Raw genomic sequence first — 16,709 nt, 5'->3', positions numbered from 1 at the left:
CAAAGATGCTTAACAAAATTCTAGCTAACAGAACCAGAAACACATAAAAAAAAATCAAACATTATGGTCAAGTAGGCTTTATCCCAGAGATGCAGGGATGGTTTAACATATGTAAGTCAATAAACATAATCCATCACATCTACAGATCCAAGGTCAAGAACCACATGATTATCTCCATTGACACAGAAAAGGCTTTTGATAAAATACAGCACTCATTCATGTTAAAAGCTCTGGAAAAATAGGAATAGAAGGAACATTCCTTAAAGCAATAAAAGCCTTATACCACAGCCCAATAGCCAATATTATACTTAATGGGGAAAAACTACAACCAATTCCCCTAAAAACTGGAACAAGGCAAGGATGTCTACTGTCTCCACTCCTCTTCAATATAGTTCTGGAATCCTTAGCCAGAGCAATAAAGCAAGAAAAAGACATTAAAGGGGTCCACCTAGGGGAGGAAGAAGTTAAACTATCTCTTTTGCAGGTGACATGATTTTATATCTTAATGATCCCAAAAGCTCCGTCCCCAAACTCTTAGAGCTTATAAACCACTTCTGCAAAGTAGCAGGATACAAAATTAACCCACAAATATCAGTCACCTTTCTGTAAACCAACAATGTACAAGTAGTAAAGGAAATCAAGGAAACAACCCTATTCACAATAACCTCAACAACAACAAAAAAAAGTAGGAATTAACCTAAGCAAATATGTAAAGGGTCTATTTCATGAAAACTGTAAAAGCCTTTAAAAAGGAATCATAGAGGATACCAGGAAATGGTATCATGTTCCCTGGATAGGCAGACAATATAGTGAAAATGGCCATAGTGCCAAAATTGATATACTCATTCAATGCATTTCCCATTAAAATCCCAATGACGTACTTTACTGAAATAGAGACAACTGTTCAAAAATTCACATGGAACAACAAAAGACCTACAATAACCAAAGCAATTCTAGGCAAAAGAAACAACACAGGAGGGAGCACGAGACCGAATTTCAAGCCATAATAACAAAAACAGCTTGGTACTGGTACAAAAAGAGACCTGAAGACCAATGGAACAGATTAGAGAAACCAGAAATAAAGCTACATACGTACAGTCTATTGATATTTGACAAAGGAGACAAAGACATACAGTGGAAGAATCAGCCTCTTCAACTACTGATGCTGGGAAAACTGGGTGGCCACATGCAGAAAAGTGGACCCTAGCCTATCACCATGCACTAGCATCAACTCAAAATGGATTAAAGACCTTAACATCAAACCTGATACTCTGAAACTACTGCAGGACAGAGTAGGAGAGACACTTGAACTTACAGGCACAGGCAGGAACTTGCTGAACAGAGTTCCAGGGTCACAACAAATTGGAGAGAGACTCAACAAATGGGACTGCTTTAAAATAAAAAATTTCTTCACAGATAAGGAAATAGCAACCAAACTAGAAAGTAAGCCATCTAATTGGGAAAAAAATATACCAGCAATATATTATACAAGGGTCTAATATCCATTATATACAGGGAACTCAAGAAACTAACCCCTCACAGATCTAACAAACCAATCATGAAATGGGCAAGGGAACTAAAGAAGAAGAGATATCTCTTCTCTCAGAAGAAGAGATTAAAAAAAAAAAGGCAAATGTTCATCATACCTGGCTGTAAAGGAAATGCAAATAAAAACGACACTGAGATACTACCTTACCCAAGTCAGAGTGACTCACATTCTAAATTCAGCCAATGACAAATGCTGGAGGGGATGGGGAGAAAGAGGAACCCTACTGCATTGCGGGTGGGAATGAATGCTAAGACAACCACTTTGGAAAGCAGTCTAGAGGTGCCTCAGAAAGCCAAATATAGACCTCCCCTATGACCCATACCACACCTAGGCATCTACCCTGAACAATAGGAACCAGTAAAGAAGGGCACATGCACCTCCATGTTTATTGCAGCACTGTTCACAATAGCCAAGATTTGGAAACAACCCAGATGCCCCACTACTAATGAGTGGATCCAAAATTGTGGTACCTATATCCAATGGAATATTATGCAGCCATTAGAAAGGACAAAATAATGGCATTTGAAGGGAAACGGATGGAACTAGAGCAAATTATTTTAAGCAAAGGTAAGCCAAGAACAAAGACACAAATGGCACATGGTCTCCCTGATATGTGGATGCTAAAGCCAAAATATGAGGAGATATGACAAAGTAAATGGGAATAGAAAAACAAAGGACAGCCACTCATTTTGTTGTATCATTACTAAGTGACTCCATGATCTTGACCATATATATGGTAGATATATGCACGCAACTGAGGCAAGCCCAGAGGAGGACACAGAATAAGTGGGAAATGGAACAACACACAACTAAGGGGCCCAGCAGCTGCACTGGACACAGAAGAACAAGAACTAAGCAACCCAAAGACAGCGATGGGAAGGGAGGAATGAGAGGGAAAGAGGGAAGAGCCTACACTAAGCAAAAGAAAGAAGTATAGACATCACTTGAGGTGGAAGAAATAATTTGTATTGCCAAAGCTCATAACATTCACAAACTTTATAGATTGTGGTAATGAAAATTTGCCTTGTGAAGGTTAAAATGTGCTTGTGACTTTAAGTATCACTATTCCACAATACTGTGAAATATGTGAAATTTACGTAATCACCTAATGTCAATTTTTTTAAAAAGTTAAAGAAAGATGGGTTAGTAGTGATGGGTGACAATGTTGTCAGACACCTTGTATTCATATACTGTTTTATAGAATCGGACCTTCTTTGTACAACCACTTAAAGTTAATAATAATAAAAAAGCTAATAAAAAGGCATTTAAATGTATATCTCAGGATTATTTGAGACAGTAAAGAACCTAGGAACAGTGCTTTACTTATAATAAATGAACATTTTTTCATTAAAAAAAGAGCCCAGGCATTATCTGTCTCTCCGTTTTATTTGTCATTACTATTTTAGCTTTTAGAGCTTCTGGCTAAACACTGAGCTGAAAGTCTTACAAACATGATGTTTCACTCATCAGGAAACTCCTTACACATAATCACAACACAAAGATCTTTTAAATATTCATTTCTCTCACTTTCCTAGATGATTAGATTTCCAATCACATTTTAAAATATCCCCAGAATTCTAGTAGGAGTTAAATGGATATGAAAATGTGGTTTTCCCCCTGCTTTCACTGTATTTGATGTTGGTATAATTTGTGGAGGGGAAGGGAAAAAACAAATCATTTAAATAGGGATATAGGTGGACCCATTGCAGGAATGAGATGTACAAGTCGTTATGTTGAAAAACAAACTTTACAACTTTGGCCGGGGGAGGGGAGTATGGGGGAGAGATGGGAAGGGATAGGAAGGGGAAACAAAGGAGGAGGCAACAATGCTTGATAAGAAATGTACTCATTGGGCTGGGAAGGTGGCTAAATGGTAGAGCGCTTGCCTTGCATTCATGAGGCCCTGGGTTCAATTCCTCAGCACCACATAAGCAAAAAGAAAAAAGCCAGAAGTGGCTCTGTGGCTCAAGTGGTAGAGCGCTAGCCTTGAGCTGAAGAGCTGAGGGACAGTGGCCAGGCCGAGTTCAGGCCCCACAACTGGACCAAAAAAAAAAGAAGAAAAAGAAATGTATTCATTACCTTGCCCATGTAATTGTAACCCCTGTGTATGGTATTTTCACAATAAAAAAAAATGTGGGCTTTCCCCCCTAAAACAATTGCTTTGTTTCAAATATGGCATTAATTTCGCAATGTGTATATTAGGACAAATAGTAAGAATAGAATTACATTTCCTCCCATACAAAGATCACACAGTATGCACACATATCTGCAAAAAGTCTTCTGACCAGCTTTATTTATTACACCTTCCATAGCAAATAGTATACCATTAACATGACATAGGTGGCTTATAAAGATGAAAGAAATCCTATCAGTAAGAAAAATCCTGCAAGATGGTGTCTAGAAAGAGTGTGGGCACCATAGGTGGCTGTCCGGGGAAACGCTCAGCCTTGTCTTGTGAAGAGTCTCCATTGTGAAGAGCAGTTAGCTCACAGTCTTTTTGGGGTTCATTTTCCTTTGAGCACTTCTAGCTTTAATGTTCTTCTTAGGGCTGGCTGGTTTGGGAATGGGTGGCTTTGCCTTTGGTTTGGGGGGGTTGCTACGACTGATACGTCCAGCTGTGCGTTTCTTGTCTTGAATTGTTCTTTGCTGTTCCTGCAGCCTCTCTTCCCACTGCTGAGAAGAAATTAGTGAACAGGTCTGTCAAGTACATTTAAATCTGTTTGCACAAGGATGAGTATCATACTTCACAGCACAGCTGCAGATCCATTCATTTGTTCCCCATTCATAAAACCCCTCATGACTAATAAAAGAGCTAAATCTACACAAGTGAGATGCAAAGACAAGGGGACATTGGTACCAAGGAAAAGCCTAATCCCTGTAAAATGCCCTTCATGCGTCTCTAGAATCAGCCCTGCTATCAATTTACTGTCAGAGGAAAATCACAGCATTTGCTCTGACTTGACTTGAAAAAAATTACTAATTTTGGAGGTCATTGAGCTGAGCAGCAATGATTGGAGACAATAATGCTGGCATGGATTATGTTCACAGTTACCTAGATTCCTTTGTAGAAACTTGAAGACCATTTTTGCTGAAACCCTGAGATGTCAGATGAGTGAAGAAAAAATGGGGGTAGGAGAAGAACAATGACATTTCCATCTCTGTGTGTTCCTTTGCTGCCTATAACCTTGGATCTGATTCTACTCAGTTCTGCATGCAGACATAACTGTCATTTAAAAAAATGTTTTGTCGAAGACTAAAATATGGAGTTAGCACAGCCTGCTGCATGTTGGAGTTGCTGTATGCTGCTTCTAGCCTGCCCTGTGCTTTCAGTACAGCTCAGGCATCTACAGTCTCCCTATCTTACCATAAGGCCCTGAACAAATCAGGAAGCCAGGGTGTTCTATGCCTGACAGTGATTCATTCATGCGACAGTTCCTGGGTCAAGTCGGCTGCCCATTCACCAGACTCAGGATTCTTGACCTCAAAAGGAGAACAACTTCTGAGATCATGCCCATAGACAATGGGCAATTATCAAACTTTAGCCTGCTTTAGAAAAATTAATAAAAGCCTCTGGTCCCTTGGTTAAGTGACCAGCCTGATTAGCTCTTTGAACAGTGTTAGTTCCCTTCTGCTCCTAGCTGCAATCCTAATAAAGGATTTTTGGCTGTCTTGTTCAGAATATGTGGCTCCATCTCCTTTCTGCTTTTTCCTTACAACTGCATCACACTCAGGAGCTCACCTACATCCACAGCACCAGAGAAACATACCGATGCCTAACACAGTAACCCTGGTGAGGAGATCCCCTGTGAATGCTGGAGACCATGATAGAACTACCTTCTATGTATACTGTTCTTGATTTTCTGCACAATATGCCAATGGTAAGGTTTAATTTATAAATTATTACCAATTAATATATAGATAGCAATCAATTAATATAGTAAACAATATACTAAATAATAATCATTAATGTGTAAAAAGTACTATAAATATTAATAGCTATTAATAATTTTATTATAATTTACTAAACTAAGGCAATTATAACATACTGGAATAAAAGTCAGTGAAGATGGTTTAACTCTCAATGTACAGATTGTGTACATTGTGTATTGTAGCTGGGGGACGAAACTGATCTTAGTCACAAACAGGAATTCAGGGTAAATGAAGAATTCTGCCAGCTGCCCAGACCTTGGAAACACTGATCAACTTTCCCTGAGAGCAGAGGTGAATTCTTTAAGAAACTCATGTCAGAAATAAGTGGAAGTTGTCTCACTTGGACAGTCACTGGTTTGTATTACCACATCTATGTCCCTTCTTTTTTTACAGCATATTTCCTCCAATAAGAAATCTGAGATGAGGTGAAGTGGTGCACACCTGCAATCCCAACCATGTGGGAGGCATAGATAGAATTGCAGCTCATTGTATGTGGCTCCAGGGAAACTCTCAAGACAATGGTTGAAAATAACTAAAGCTAAAGTGCCTGCTACAGAGTGTGAGGCTCTGAGTGCCAAAGCCCAGTCTAGCACTCCCTGACCAACACATAACAAAACAAAACAGATAAAAGAAAAAAAAAACTTTGTGAAGAAACATAGGCAGGACAAAATTCCAGGCACCACAGATGCAATGGAAAAGAAGGCACTATCTTGCCCTTCTAGGGCACAATTCTAAACCTCAAGAGCAATACCGTCAGCATTGTGTATGCTCTCCCATGGAGACTGTTTTCAGATTCTTACTGAAGTTCCTGGGAACACTGCAGCCAGGGTGAACGGCCTGACAAGCTATGACTCTTGAAAGCGCTCTTTTATCTCAGCCCTGTCAGGTCCTTATGGTCAGCCTGCTTTCCTCATAGATGCTTCTAATCCACCGCAAGAGAAAGCAGACACCCATTTCCTCCAGAGTTTTCTGTCTAATAACACCGAGCACTTTATGAGTCAGCAGTCATGAGATTTAGGTCTGATTCAGTGCAGAAGCATGGGCCCTGCTGTGCAGAATGCTGAGTCTGGAGAAGCAGTGTCATAAGTATCAATATATCCCCTGGCCTTGCCCAAGGTTCTCTGTTCTTACCATCTACAAAAATGTAGGCAAAACAGACCCTTTTATGAAACCAAAAATACAAATGCTCAGGATCACTCTAAATTTATTTTTCAGAAGAAAGGAAATGCTTTAAGACATTTGAACCAATTACCTTATGTCTTCTCTGATAACAATTTCTGCTCTTTGAGCAAAAACGATTCTAATTCTTATAATTAAATTGTCAACATCTGCAGAATGTTACTAAGGTACATTTAGCCACAAAATAGTTTTTCACCTTTTTTTTCCCCTTGAAAACGACTTATTTTAAATGTAGGGAAAGATTTTGCTAGGTACCATGACAGTATGAGTTTTAGAACAAGTATATGTTGCTTTTAATTCTAGTAGACATAATTCTGCCCACATGTCTCTTACTGTTTACTAACAGCAATTAAACTGTAATTCACTAAGGAGATAAAAATTCTACTTTAATTTGTAAACAACAGAATATTCAAATGGAACTAGAAGTTGACTCATTAATGTTCTCATAAAGATTGCAAGGAAGAATGATTATACCTCTTTAGTTATCTGTTAAAAAGGCAGATAGTGTATGTTTCTGGCAACCTGTGAGCTCGGATGCAAAAATATGAATTCCCAATTCCACAGAATTTCCTTACACGAGTTTGTAACAGTGTTGCTAATATACTTACTATGGATCTTTTACTAAGTTGATCTCTCCATTTTTCAACTAAACAATTTTCAAGGAGCATCATCCTGAAAGAAGCAATTTATCTTAGTAATCAGCATTTGATTATAAAAGCAAAAAATTAAACATGAAAAAAATTATAAAATGTCTTCAAAAATCCTTCTGTCTGTAAGCCATATATCTATCATGCGTATTTCATTAGCATTTCCTCACATTGTTCCTTCTTCCTATGTGCATATTTTCAATGATGTTGGCTATTTAGATCATACTAGATATCTCCTTTGTCCATATAGTATCCTTTTTCTGATTAGAAAAACTAAAAAAAAAAAGCCTTTAAAAGCAAGCTGGGCACTGGGTCTCATGCCAGTAGCCCCAGCTACTCAGCCTGGGCAGGAAAGTCCACGAGACTCTTAACTTCATTTAATCACACACAAAAAGCCCAAAAAACAAAAAAACCAAGGTGGAAGTACAAGTGTGGTCCAAATGGTAGAGCACTATCTTTGAGCCAAAAAGCTCAGGGACAGTACCCATGCCATGAGTTCAAGCCTCAGGACTAACACCAAAAATAAAATAGAGATAGAAATAAAAATAAAATAGAGTAAAATAAAATAAACATTATAACTATGGAATCCATTCCCCCTTTTGCTTAGCTATGACTCATTACCCACTCATGTGTTGGACATGGTAGTGTGTACTGGCTCAGGGCAGATTTCTAAAAGTTGACTAATTGAGTCAAATGATATTGTGTGTGTGTGTGTGTGTGTGTGTGTGTGTGTGTGTGTGTGTGTGTGTGTGTGTGTGTGTCCTGGGGCTTGAACTCAGGGTCTGAGCTTTTATGCTTAAACCTAGTGTTCTACTACTGAAGCCACATCTCTACTTTTGGCTCTTGGATGGTTACTTGGAGAGTCTCATGAGCCAGGTGCTAATGGCTCATGCCTAATAATCTTAGCTACTCAGGAAGCTGAGATCCAAGGATCAGAGTTCAAAGCCAGCCTGGGAAGCCTTCCAAATCAGCTAGAAGTAGAGCTATGGCTCAATTGATAAAGCAGCAGCCTTGAGCAAAAAAAATGTTCAGGAGTAGCGCCCAGGCTCTGAGTTCAAGCCCCAGGACTAGAACAAAACAAAAACAATCAAAAACACATTTTCAACACAGCATGACAAATTATTTTCTAAGTCATTGTAATTTCATGCAATACACTGATATTAAGAATTAAGTTAAAATGGAATCTGGATTTCGTGGTTTTTGGACTTGAGACAGTAAATTGTAACGGTTTAGTTACTATTTGTAGTTTACTTAAAAATATTGTTAAGGGGCTGGGAAGGTGGCTTAGTGGTAGAGCGCTTGCCTTGCATTCATGAGGCCCTGGGTTTGATTCCTCAGCACCACATAAGCAAAATGAAAAAAGCCGGAAGTGGCGCTGTGGCTCAAGTGGTAGAGTGCTAGCCTTGAGCTGAAGAGCTGAGGGACAACACCCAGGCCCAGAGTTCAGGCCCCACGACTGGACCCCCCCTCAAAAAATATTGTTAAGTAGTTGTACAAAGGAGTTTCCATTTCACAAAGCAGTTTATGAACACAATGCATCTTGATCAATGTCACCTCATATTTCTTATGGAATTTCTTTCTGTGGATTTGTACACACATATTTATTTTTGACATCTCAAATATGGATTTGTACAAATTCTTCATTAGACAGGTGGCCATTCCTTTTTTGTGTGATCGCAATTTCTCAATTTTTATTTGCCTTTCTGTGTTTATGTGATTTTTATGTGTATAATACTATGTGGCCAACTCTGCATAGCGATATTTTTCCTTTTAATTTCTTGTATTAGCCTTCCACATATTTAACTAATCTTGTCCCTTCCAGTTAACTTTTAAAATAATTTAATCTATTTTAAATTTACTTTATATTAGAGTATAAGTTGAAAAATATGATTTTCCCAAAGTCTGAATGACGTATTCTCTTTCCCTCATATCATTGTATTTCTTTGGAATAAAAATCTCTCTTTTGCTTTAGAATTTGTATCACATATTTCTCCTGTGTTTAACTTATATTAACATCCTTATATCACTGGTTGTGATATACCAGTTTTGCACCAGTTTTGTGTATCTTACAAGATCTCCTCCCTTTACGTGTGTGTGTATGTGTGTGTGTGTGTGTGTGTGTATGTGTGTGTGTGTGTGTGTGTGTGTGTGTGTGTGTGTGTATGCTGGTACTAGGACTTGAATTGAGGTCCTAGGTGATGTCTCTTAGCTCTTTTGCTCAAGGCTAGTGCTCTACCATTTGAGCCACAGCTCTACTTCTGGTTTTTTGGTGGTTAATTGGAGATAAGAGTCTTACAGCCTTTCCTGCTTGAGCTGGTTTCAAACTGTGATCTTCATATCTCAGCCTCCTGAGTAGCCAGGATAACAGGTATAAGTCACTATTGTCCGGCCCTATTATCTTTATTTTTAAAAACTCCTTCCATCCCTTCCCAGTTTATTTTTCCACATAATCATAAACATCATTTGTGAATACATAAATCCTCATCCCAAAATATTTGTACTGGGGTGGATTTAAAATCCATTCATTTGTCCAAATAAACAAGACCATTTATCTCCCCATCTGCAAGTAGAAGTACTGCAGAGACGAGCCTCAGGGGAGAGGCATGCCTGCTTCTTGAAAGAGACACAAATGCAAGCTGACAAACAGCTTGAGAGCTTAGAACCCAGGGAAGCATCTGAGGCTGGGCACAAATATTGTGGGAATACAGAACAAGAAATGATCTAAGTGAAGTCCCCTTGAAAAAGGACTTGTTTTCTTCTCAGAGGAATGGGGTCTTGACCCCACCAAGAAGAGAGATGTATGCACTGACAGCAGAGAAAGAGGTTACTTCTTATAAAAAGTAGTGATTTTTCTGGAGAAGTATATTTGTAGCAACTTAGGGGTCATGCACTGGCACGTGGGCTAATGCACTCAACTTCATATTCTAAAAAATGGTGCTGATTATAAAAGGATGAGTAGCAAATTGGTGGGGTGACAAGCACTCCAATCTAGGGTCGTGTGTGTGTGTGTGTGTGTGTGTGTGTGAATGTACATTCATGAAACATCTGTAATTTGCCAGGTGTGGATTTGACAATCACACTTTATTTTTTCCCATGCCAGGACCAGAGCTTGAACTTAGGGCATCTTACTCTCCCGTGGATTTTTCACTCATGGCTGACATTCTACCACTTGAGCAACACCAGTTCCATCTCTGAAACTCTGGCACCTCCACATCTGGCTTTTTACAGATTAGAGATACAAATCTCACAGATTTGTTTATCTGGCTGGCTTCAATCCTCAGTTCTCAGATCTCAGACTCCTGAGTAGCTGGGATCATAGGCATGAGCCACTGACACCTGGAAATCACACCTTCTTAGATTCTAAAGTCACCGTTAGATCACAGGCTCATACCTGCGGTCATAGCTACTCAAAAACTTGAGATCAGGAAGGTCATGGCTCAAGGCCAACCCAGGCAAAAAGTTTATGAAACTCCTCAATCAACAGCTGAGCATTGCTAGCCATGTGAATCTGTCGCCCCAGCTTTGTGGGTGGCTGAGATTTAAAAATAAATAAATAAATAAAGGATCATGGTTCCATGAGACTCCATTTCAACAGAAGAAGCCATCACAACGGTGTGTACTTATTATCCCAGCTGCAGTGGAAAACACAGAATGCAAGGATTGATAGAGCTCCAGGCCCAGGAAAATAAGTGAGACCTTATCTCCACAAAACCAGTGTAAAAAGAGCTGGAGGCATGGCCTGGCCGTACAGTACTTGCTTACCAACTGCAAGGTCCTGAGTTCAAACCCCATTACTACACATAATAATGGACACACACATTCACAGCTTTGTATGAATACATCAGGAAAATCCATAGATGGTTGATCAGTTGACCGCTAAGTTACAAAAGATGTTATCAAAACTCCTTAATACTTTTCACATTAGGCTTGGCCAGATAATTGAAAAAGAATTGTTCTGACTCAAAGTGATGTACTCATCTGTACAGTTTTGGAATTGCTTCATGAAATCTGAAGTTGATTTTTAAAGATTCTACTCAAATATTCCCATCTCTAGTTTTCCCTCATTCTGTTAGCAAAGTAATTAAGGCATCCAGTTCAGGACTTACCTGTCACTTAGGATCTATACTATCCTAACAGAGGCATCTATAAAAACGATTCTTGGCAAAATTTTGCTGCTGTTTTTAAAACCACGCCTGCTACATGAGGTCCCCTGCTTTTGTAAGCTACAAGCAGTTATGCCTGCCTGCCTGCTTCTCCCAGCTTACCGAGAGCGCCACTCATAGCACATGATGAGGACATCCTGATGGGGTAGGATGTGTGGACACTGGCACGAGGAATTGGTGATGAGTGGGACTTGGGTTCGTGGGATGGGTGACAAGGACTTGAAGATCTCCTTTACATCCACCACTGTGGTCACTTCATGGCACCCGCTCCTCTGCACAGCTTTTATTTTGGCATGGATGACTGCAATGAAAAGGCAATGCAAGTATTGTTGAAGCTCTGGAGGAAAAATGGGGTTGGTAAGTTCAATTCAAATTTAGGGACTCTTATAAAGCATCACTCCTGTCACTGGGCTTATGTCCAAAGCAGTCCCAGTGTAGACTAAAAAAAGACAAAAGAAAAAGAGCCCTTATAGTTTCCTGGTCAATGCAAGGCATCTCAAATCGCTAACCTTGTTTTCAAAGTCTTGAATCACACAGCAAGATAGAAAAGCAAAATTTTAGAAGTGGGCTTTACTCTGGGTTTGCCCTTGTACGTCAGGATGAGTTTCATAGAAACAGATGTTTTTTTTTTGCTTCCATTCTCTTTGAAGTCAATACCACAACTCTCAGATTCAGAAGTCACTGTGAAGTTCCTATTCCAACAATCATGCATCAGATGCTTCAACTTCTAGTTCATAGGGAAAATAATTAAAGTTGTAACATTTCCTTGAGGATAGCTGTTCACAATCCTCTGGCTTCACAGACTGACAAGGCAAGGTCAGGGTTGTGGAAGTAGAATTGTTATTACAGATGGCTGTTAGTGTTACTGTCTTTGATCAAGGATTAAATTCTGACTTCTTTGGTTTCTTGCTATTATTACTGCCTCTTGTGGAGTGGAAATCAGCCCAACTATGAGTTGGTCTTGAATTGCAACCTAGGAATCTGGCTGCAGGAAGAACCAAAGCACTTTTACAAGAAAGGCTTACTCATTAAGGTGGATCCAGAGCATGGCATCCCAGAAAATAGCATGACAGAGAAATACTCACATTGAAGAATGGATCATGGCATAGAAAGGACTGAGGAGATGAGATTAAGACAGTACCTAGGCCTAGTGCTGGTGGCTTGTGCCACTAATCTTAGATGCTCAGGAGGCTGAGATCTGAGGATTGTGGTTCAAAGCCAGCCCAGGTAGAAAAGGCTGTGATACTCTTATCTCCAAGTAACTACCAAAAAGCCAGAATTGGAGGCGTGGCTCAAATGGAACAGTAGCCACCTTGAGCATAAAAAGCTTAGGGACAGTGAACAAGCCCTGAGATCAAGCCCCAGGACCAGCATACATATGCTTTCCACAGGAACACACACACACACACACACACACACACACACACACACACGTGCACATGCGCGTGCGCGCACACACACATACACACTATCTACATAGAACATATTTCAAATAAAAAGCTACCTGGAAAGATAATGTATGATCCTGTATTTTGTTGTTGTTGTTGTTGAATTACTTTCATTAGCTATGTGAGATTCCCAAACCTGAAGACTTAAGTCTAGGTTACTTTTCCAAATTTCTGAATTTCCACACTCCTCTTACTTGAATAAATAAATAAATAAAGTGATAAACAAGCCATCATTTCTTATGAAATATGAAAACTAAATTAGCAAACAAACAGCATCGGTGTTTCTTTTTTCAACAAACATTTTATTATTCTAGAATAAATAGTATAGGAAATGCAAGAATATATAAACAGGCTAAGTAGATGTTTTTAAAGGCATTTTAGTGAAATTTACTTTCAAATGATGGTAGTTGAATTAAAATTGTATTAAAAACCTTTAAAATATCATTTTCCTTGGAAGCAAAGGCTAAATGAGTCATCCATAGAAGATAGAGGAGGACATGTGAACTATTTTAATATACATGTCCTCACGATTTCCTGAAGATGTTAAATATTTATAACTATGAGTTTAAAAGATACAGGAGCAGGACTAAATGCTCTGGGTCTCAGTGATCATAACCTGGGCTACTTTCCATCATTCTTGTAGCAACAGAACCAAAGGAAGAGATGAAGGGCACTGTGGCCTTTTCTAAGCAAGTATCACACTATAAATCTAATCTGTACAAGTGCCTTTATGGGAGACTGCAGTAATTTACTTTCATTCATCTATAAAAGTAAGAAACTTCCCAGTTGCTATTATGTCATTGAGAACTCCACAGAACTGAGTAGAAATATCAACCAGTGGTGGTGGTTTTCTTTCCTCTGTGATGATTAGATCCAGCTTGGCCAAGGGCACAATTTTTGGTTTTCTAACGTACACTATGTGAACAGTGAATGGCTGTACTAGGGAACTCACCATAGCTGTAGTTTTTGCTCAGATATGTTGCCAAAGTTGGCTTCACCTTCTTACATTTGCACCGATCTAAAAGAGGGTGGGAAAAGAGATTTTTTTTAAAAGCTGGCAATGGATCCAGACGTCTTTGCAGAGAATAAGAAGGAGTCTGAGGAAAGAACTGACCTGGGCTCATACGTTTGCAGTCAGCGTCAAGCGGCTTCTCCTGTACCATCATGTCTGGTGTGATGTCCATCCACTTCACATCTGCAACACAAACAGGGCCGGCCACACTGCTGTGGTCAGTGACTGACTCTCCTCAAAATAAGGACACAAATGAGCCAATCCACACACCCTGATAGTAGTAAATAGTAATGCTAGCAGGTGAGAAAGGCAGTCTTCTATACCAGCTCTGTTATCCAAGCAAACACTGACACAATGCACATCTGTTTAACCAACTGGATAAATCACATTACTCTCTCCCAAAGCTGTATCGCAATGTTGATTCTTCCCAGGCTCCAGTGGCTCACACCTAATAATCCTAGTTACTCTGGAGGTTTGAGATCTGAGGATCATAGTTTGAAACCAGCCAGGGTAGGAAAGTCCATGAGACTCTTGTCTCCAATTAACCAGCAAAAAAAAAACACAAGTGAAGCTGTGCTCAAGTGGTAGAGCACCACCCTTGAGCATAAAAGCTAAGAGATAGAGGCCTGGCCTTAAGTTCAAGCCCCAGTACCTGCACAAGCACACATACAAAAGAAATGTTGGTTTTTTTTCAAGTTAGCACCATTAAAAAACAAACACAGAATATTTCCAAGGACTGGAAGGTGGCTCAGTGGTAGAATGCTTGTCTTGTGTGCATGAGGCCCTGGTTCGATTCCTTAGCACCACATAAGCAGAAAAAGCCAGAGGTGGTGCTATGGCTCAGGTGGTAGAGTGCTAGCCTTGAGCTGATGAGCTGAGGGACAGTACCCAGGCCATGAGTTCAGGCCCACGACTAACAAAGAAAAAAAAAAGGGAAGAAGAACATTTCCAAATCCCCACCTCATGTTTTATAGAGTAGGAAAGTTCACAGCTGCGTAACACTACACCATTCATAAGATTTAAGCCATAAGCTTGGCACTGGTGGCTCACACCTGTAATCCTAGCTACTCAGGAAACTGAGGTCTGATAACTGCAGTTAAAAACCATCCTGGGCAGGAAAGTCCGTGAGACCCTAATCTCCAATTAATCACCAAAAAAGCTGCAAGTGGAGTTATGGCTCAAGTGGTAGAGTGCTAACCTTGAAGAAGAAAAAAAAAGCTCAACAATAGCACCCAAGCCCTGAGTTCAAGCCCCAGGACATGCACACAGAAAACACATTGAAGCTGCAAATGTATTTTGTAAACACTGTCTTACTTAGAGATGAGTTTGTATTTGCCTCCACTTGACAGGTTATCTTTCCTGTTTGGGCAATGCTAAGTGACCTAACTACAGAAACCACACTAAGAGACCACAGCCCTGAGCTCTTAGGAAGGCGGAAGCTGCCCTGGGGGATGCCTACAGAGAAGAAAGAGAAACTTTCCCTAGGTTTCCTTTCAAGAAGTAACTGTAGATGTGCTCCTTGCAACAAAAAACAGTAAAAGGACCCAAGAAAGGAAGGAAGTGAATCAGTGGTCAGATCAACAGATGCCACAGTCACTGGCTCCTAGTCAGAGACCATGAAACAGAGGCCACCATTTTCCAGGTCAGCTCTCTTTACCACACTCACGCTGGCCAGAGATGACCACTGCCGCTTTGAACTTTCCAGAAGCCTTATTAAATGACAGAACTTTCGAGAAATGGGATTAAAAGACAGAGCATTAGCCTGCAGCTGGTGGGACGGGCTTAGGCATTCGATGAGTTCACACAGACACTGGGCTTTGCACACCCAGTAAAACTTAGTCGCTGCCATCATCAGGAAAAGCCTCATTGCCAATTGCCTCCTTGTAAGCAAAATCTGTCTGCACTCCCTCCAGTCCTGGAGTCTCCCCCCTCCCCCCCCCCCCCCCCCCCCCCGTGCCTGGCCGATCCGTGGTGAAATCTCTGGGAGCAAGCCATCTCTCATTTCAAGTCTCATAGAAGTGCGATGCGGGGCACCCGCGGGCACCCATAGGTGTGGCCCCCTGGTTTTCAGCGGCTGCACCTCGCTCCATCCTGCCTTACCCTCAGGAAGGTCGGTGACGATGGCCTCGGGGGAGATGCACACGCCCCGGTCATAGAGAGGCAGCTCGTCGCAGGCCAGGCTCTCGGGCCAGCTGTGGTTGTACCTCTTCATGAGCGGCTCACAGCCGTCGCGGGCGCGCTGGCACACAGACTTGCAGGGCTTGATGGGGTCGTGCAGGAACTCCAGGGCGCAGATGGGCGCGTACATGGCGCACAGGAAGAAGCGCAGCACGGCGCTGCAGTTCACGTCCACCAGCTCCTCGTACTGCTCGATGGCCAGCACGGCGTTCTCCTGGGTGCTGTGGTGCAGGTGGTTCGGCATCCGCGTGAGGTTCCAGGGCATGTGGCGGCACATGGGGATGCGCACGGCCTCGCAGGGCGCGCCGCGCACGTCCCGCGCCAGGCGCAGCCACAGGCACAGCGCCAGCAGTCTGGGAGCCCGCATGGCCCGGCCCGGCGCAGACGCGCTTCCCACCGGCCCGGAGGACCCGTCTCCCCGCGCCTCCTGGATCGGTCCCGGTCCTTTCTCCAAGGAGCAAGTTTGGGGAGGCGCAGGGGACTTCCTCCTCCCAGATTCCAGTCTGCGGGGCTCTGCCCGCCGATGGCCCGTACCGAGAAACTCGCGTCCGGGACCTCACCGCTCCGGGAGCAGCCGGCCTCGGCCATTGCGGGACCCTATTT

General features: G+C 41.4%; 1 protein-coding gene across 1 annotated transcript; it reads right to left on the bottom strand.

The window, feature by feature from the left end:
- Positions 1-3,868: 3,868 nt before the first annotated feature.
- Sfrp4 (secreted frizzled related protein 4) lies at positions 3,869-16,473 on the bottom strand. The gene is made up of 6 exons (XM_042695031.1): positions 16,029-16,473; positions 14,031-14,111; positions 13,869-13,934; positions 11,571-11,769; positions 7,267-7,330; positions 3,869-4,222 (listed from the first exon to the last, which is right to left on the bottom strand). The coding sequence occupies exons 1-6, from the start codon at positions 16,471-16,473 to the stop codon at positions 4,031-4,033; spliced, it is 1,047 nt and encodes a 348-aa protein (XP_042550965.1). The 3' UTR covers positions 3,869-4,030.
- Positions 16,474-16,709: the final 236 nt, after the last annotated feature.

Source organism: Dipodomys spectabilis, unplaced genomic scaffold, assembly GCF_019054845.1.
Source record: "Dipodomys spectabilis isolate Male_0828 unplaced genomic scaffold, ASM1905484v1 ptg000178l, whole genome shotgun sequence".
NCBI classification, from domain to species: domain Eukaryota; kingdom Metazoa; phylum Chordata; class Mammalia; order Rodentia; family Heteromyidae; genus Dipodomys; species Dipodomys spectabilis.
The sequence above is the reverse complement of the archived record's forward strand: the minus strand, read 5'-3'. Positions and strand labels throughout refer to the sequence as shown.

Bases quoted from the DNA above. Each gene is read 5' to 3' on its own strand.
- Sfrp4 (XM_042695031.1), bottom strand. From the start codon at position 16,473: ATGCGGGCTCCCAGACTGCTGGCGCTGTGCCTGTGGCTGCGCCTGGCG. The intron at 13,935-14,030 runs GTCAGTTCTTTC...ACCCTCTTTTAG, and splicing joins CTGCAAACGTATGAGCCCAG to ATCGGTGCAAATGTAAGAAG. The intron at 11,770-13,868 runs GTGAGTTCCCTA...TTTTCATTGCAG, and splicing joins GAGCAAAAACTACAGCTATG to TCATCCATGCCAAAATAAAA.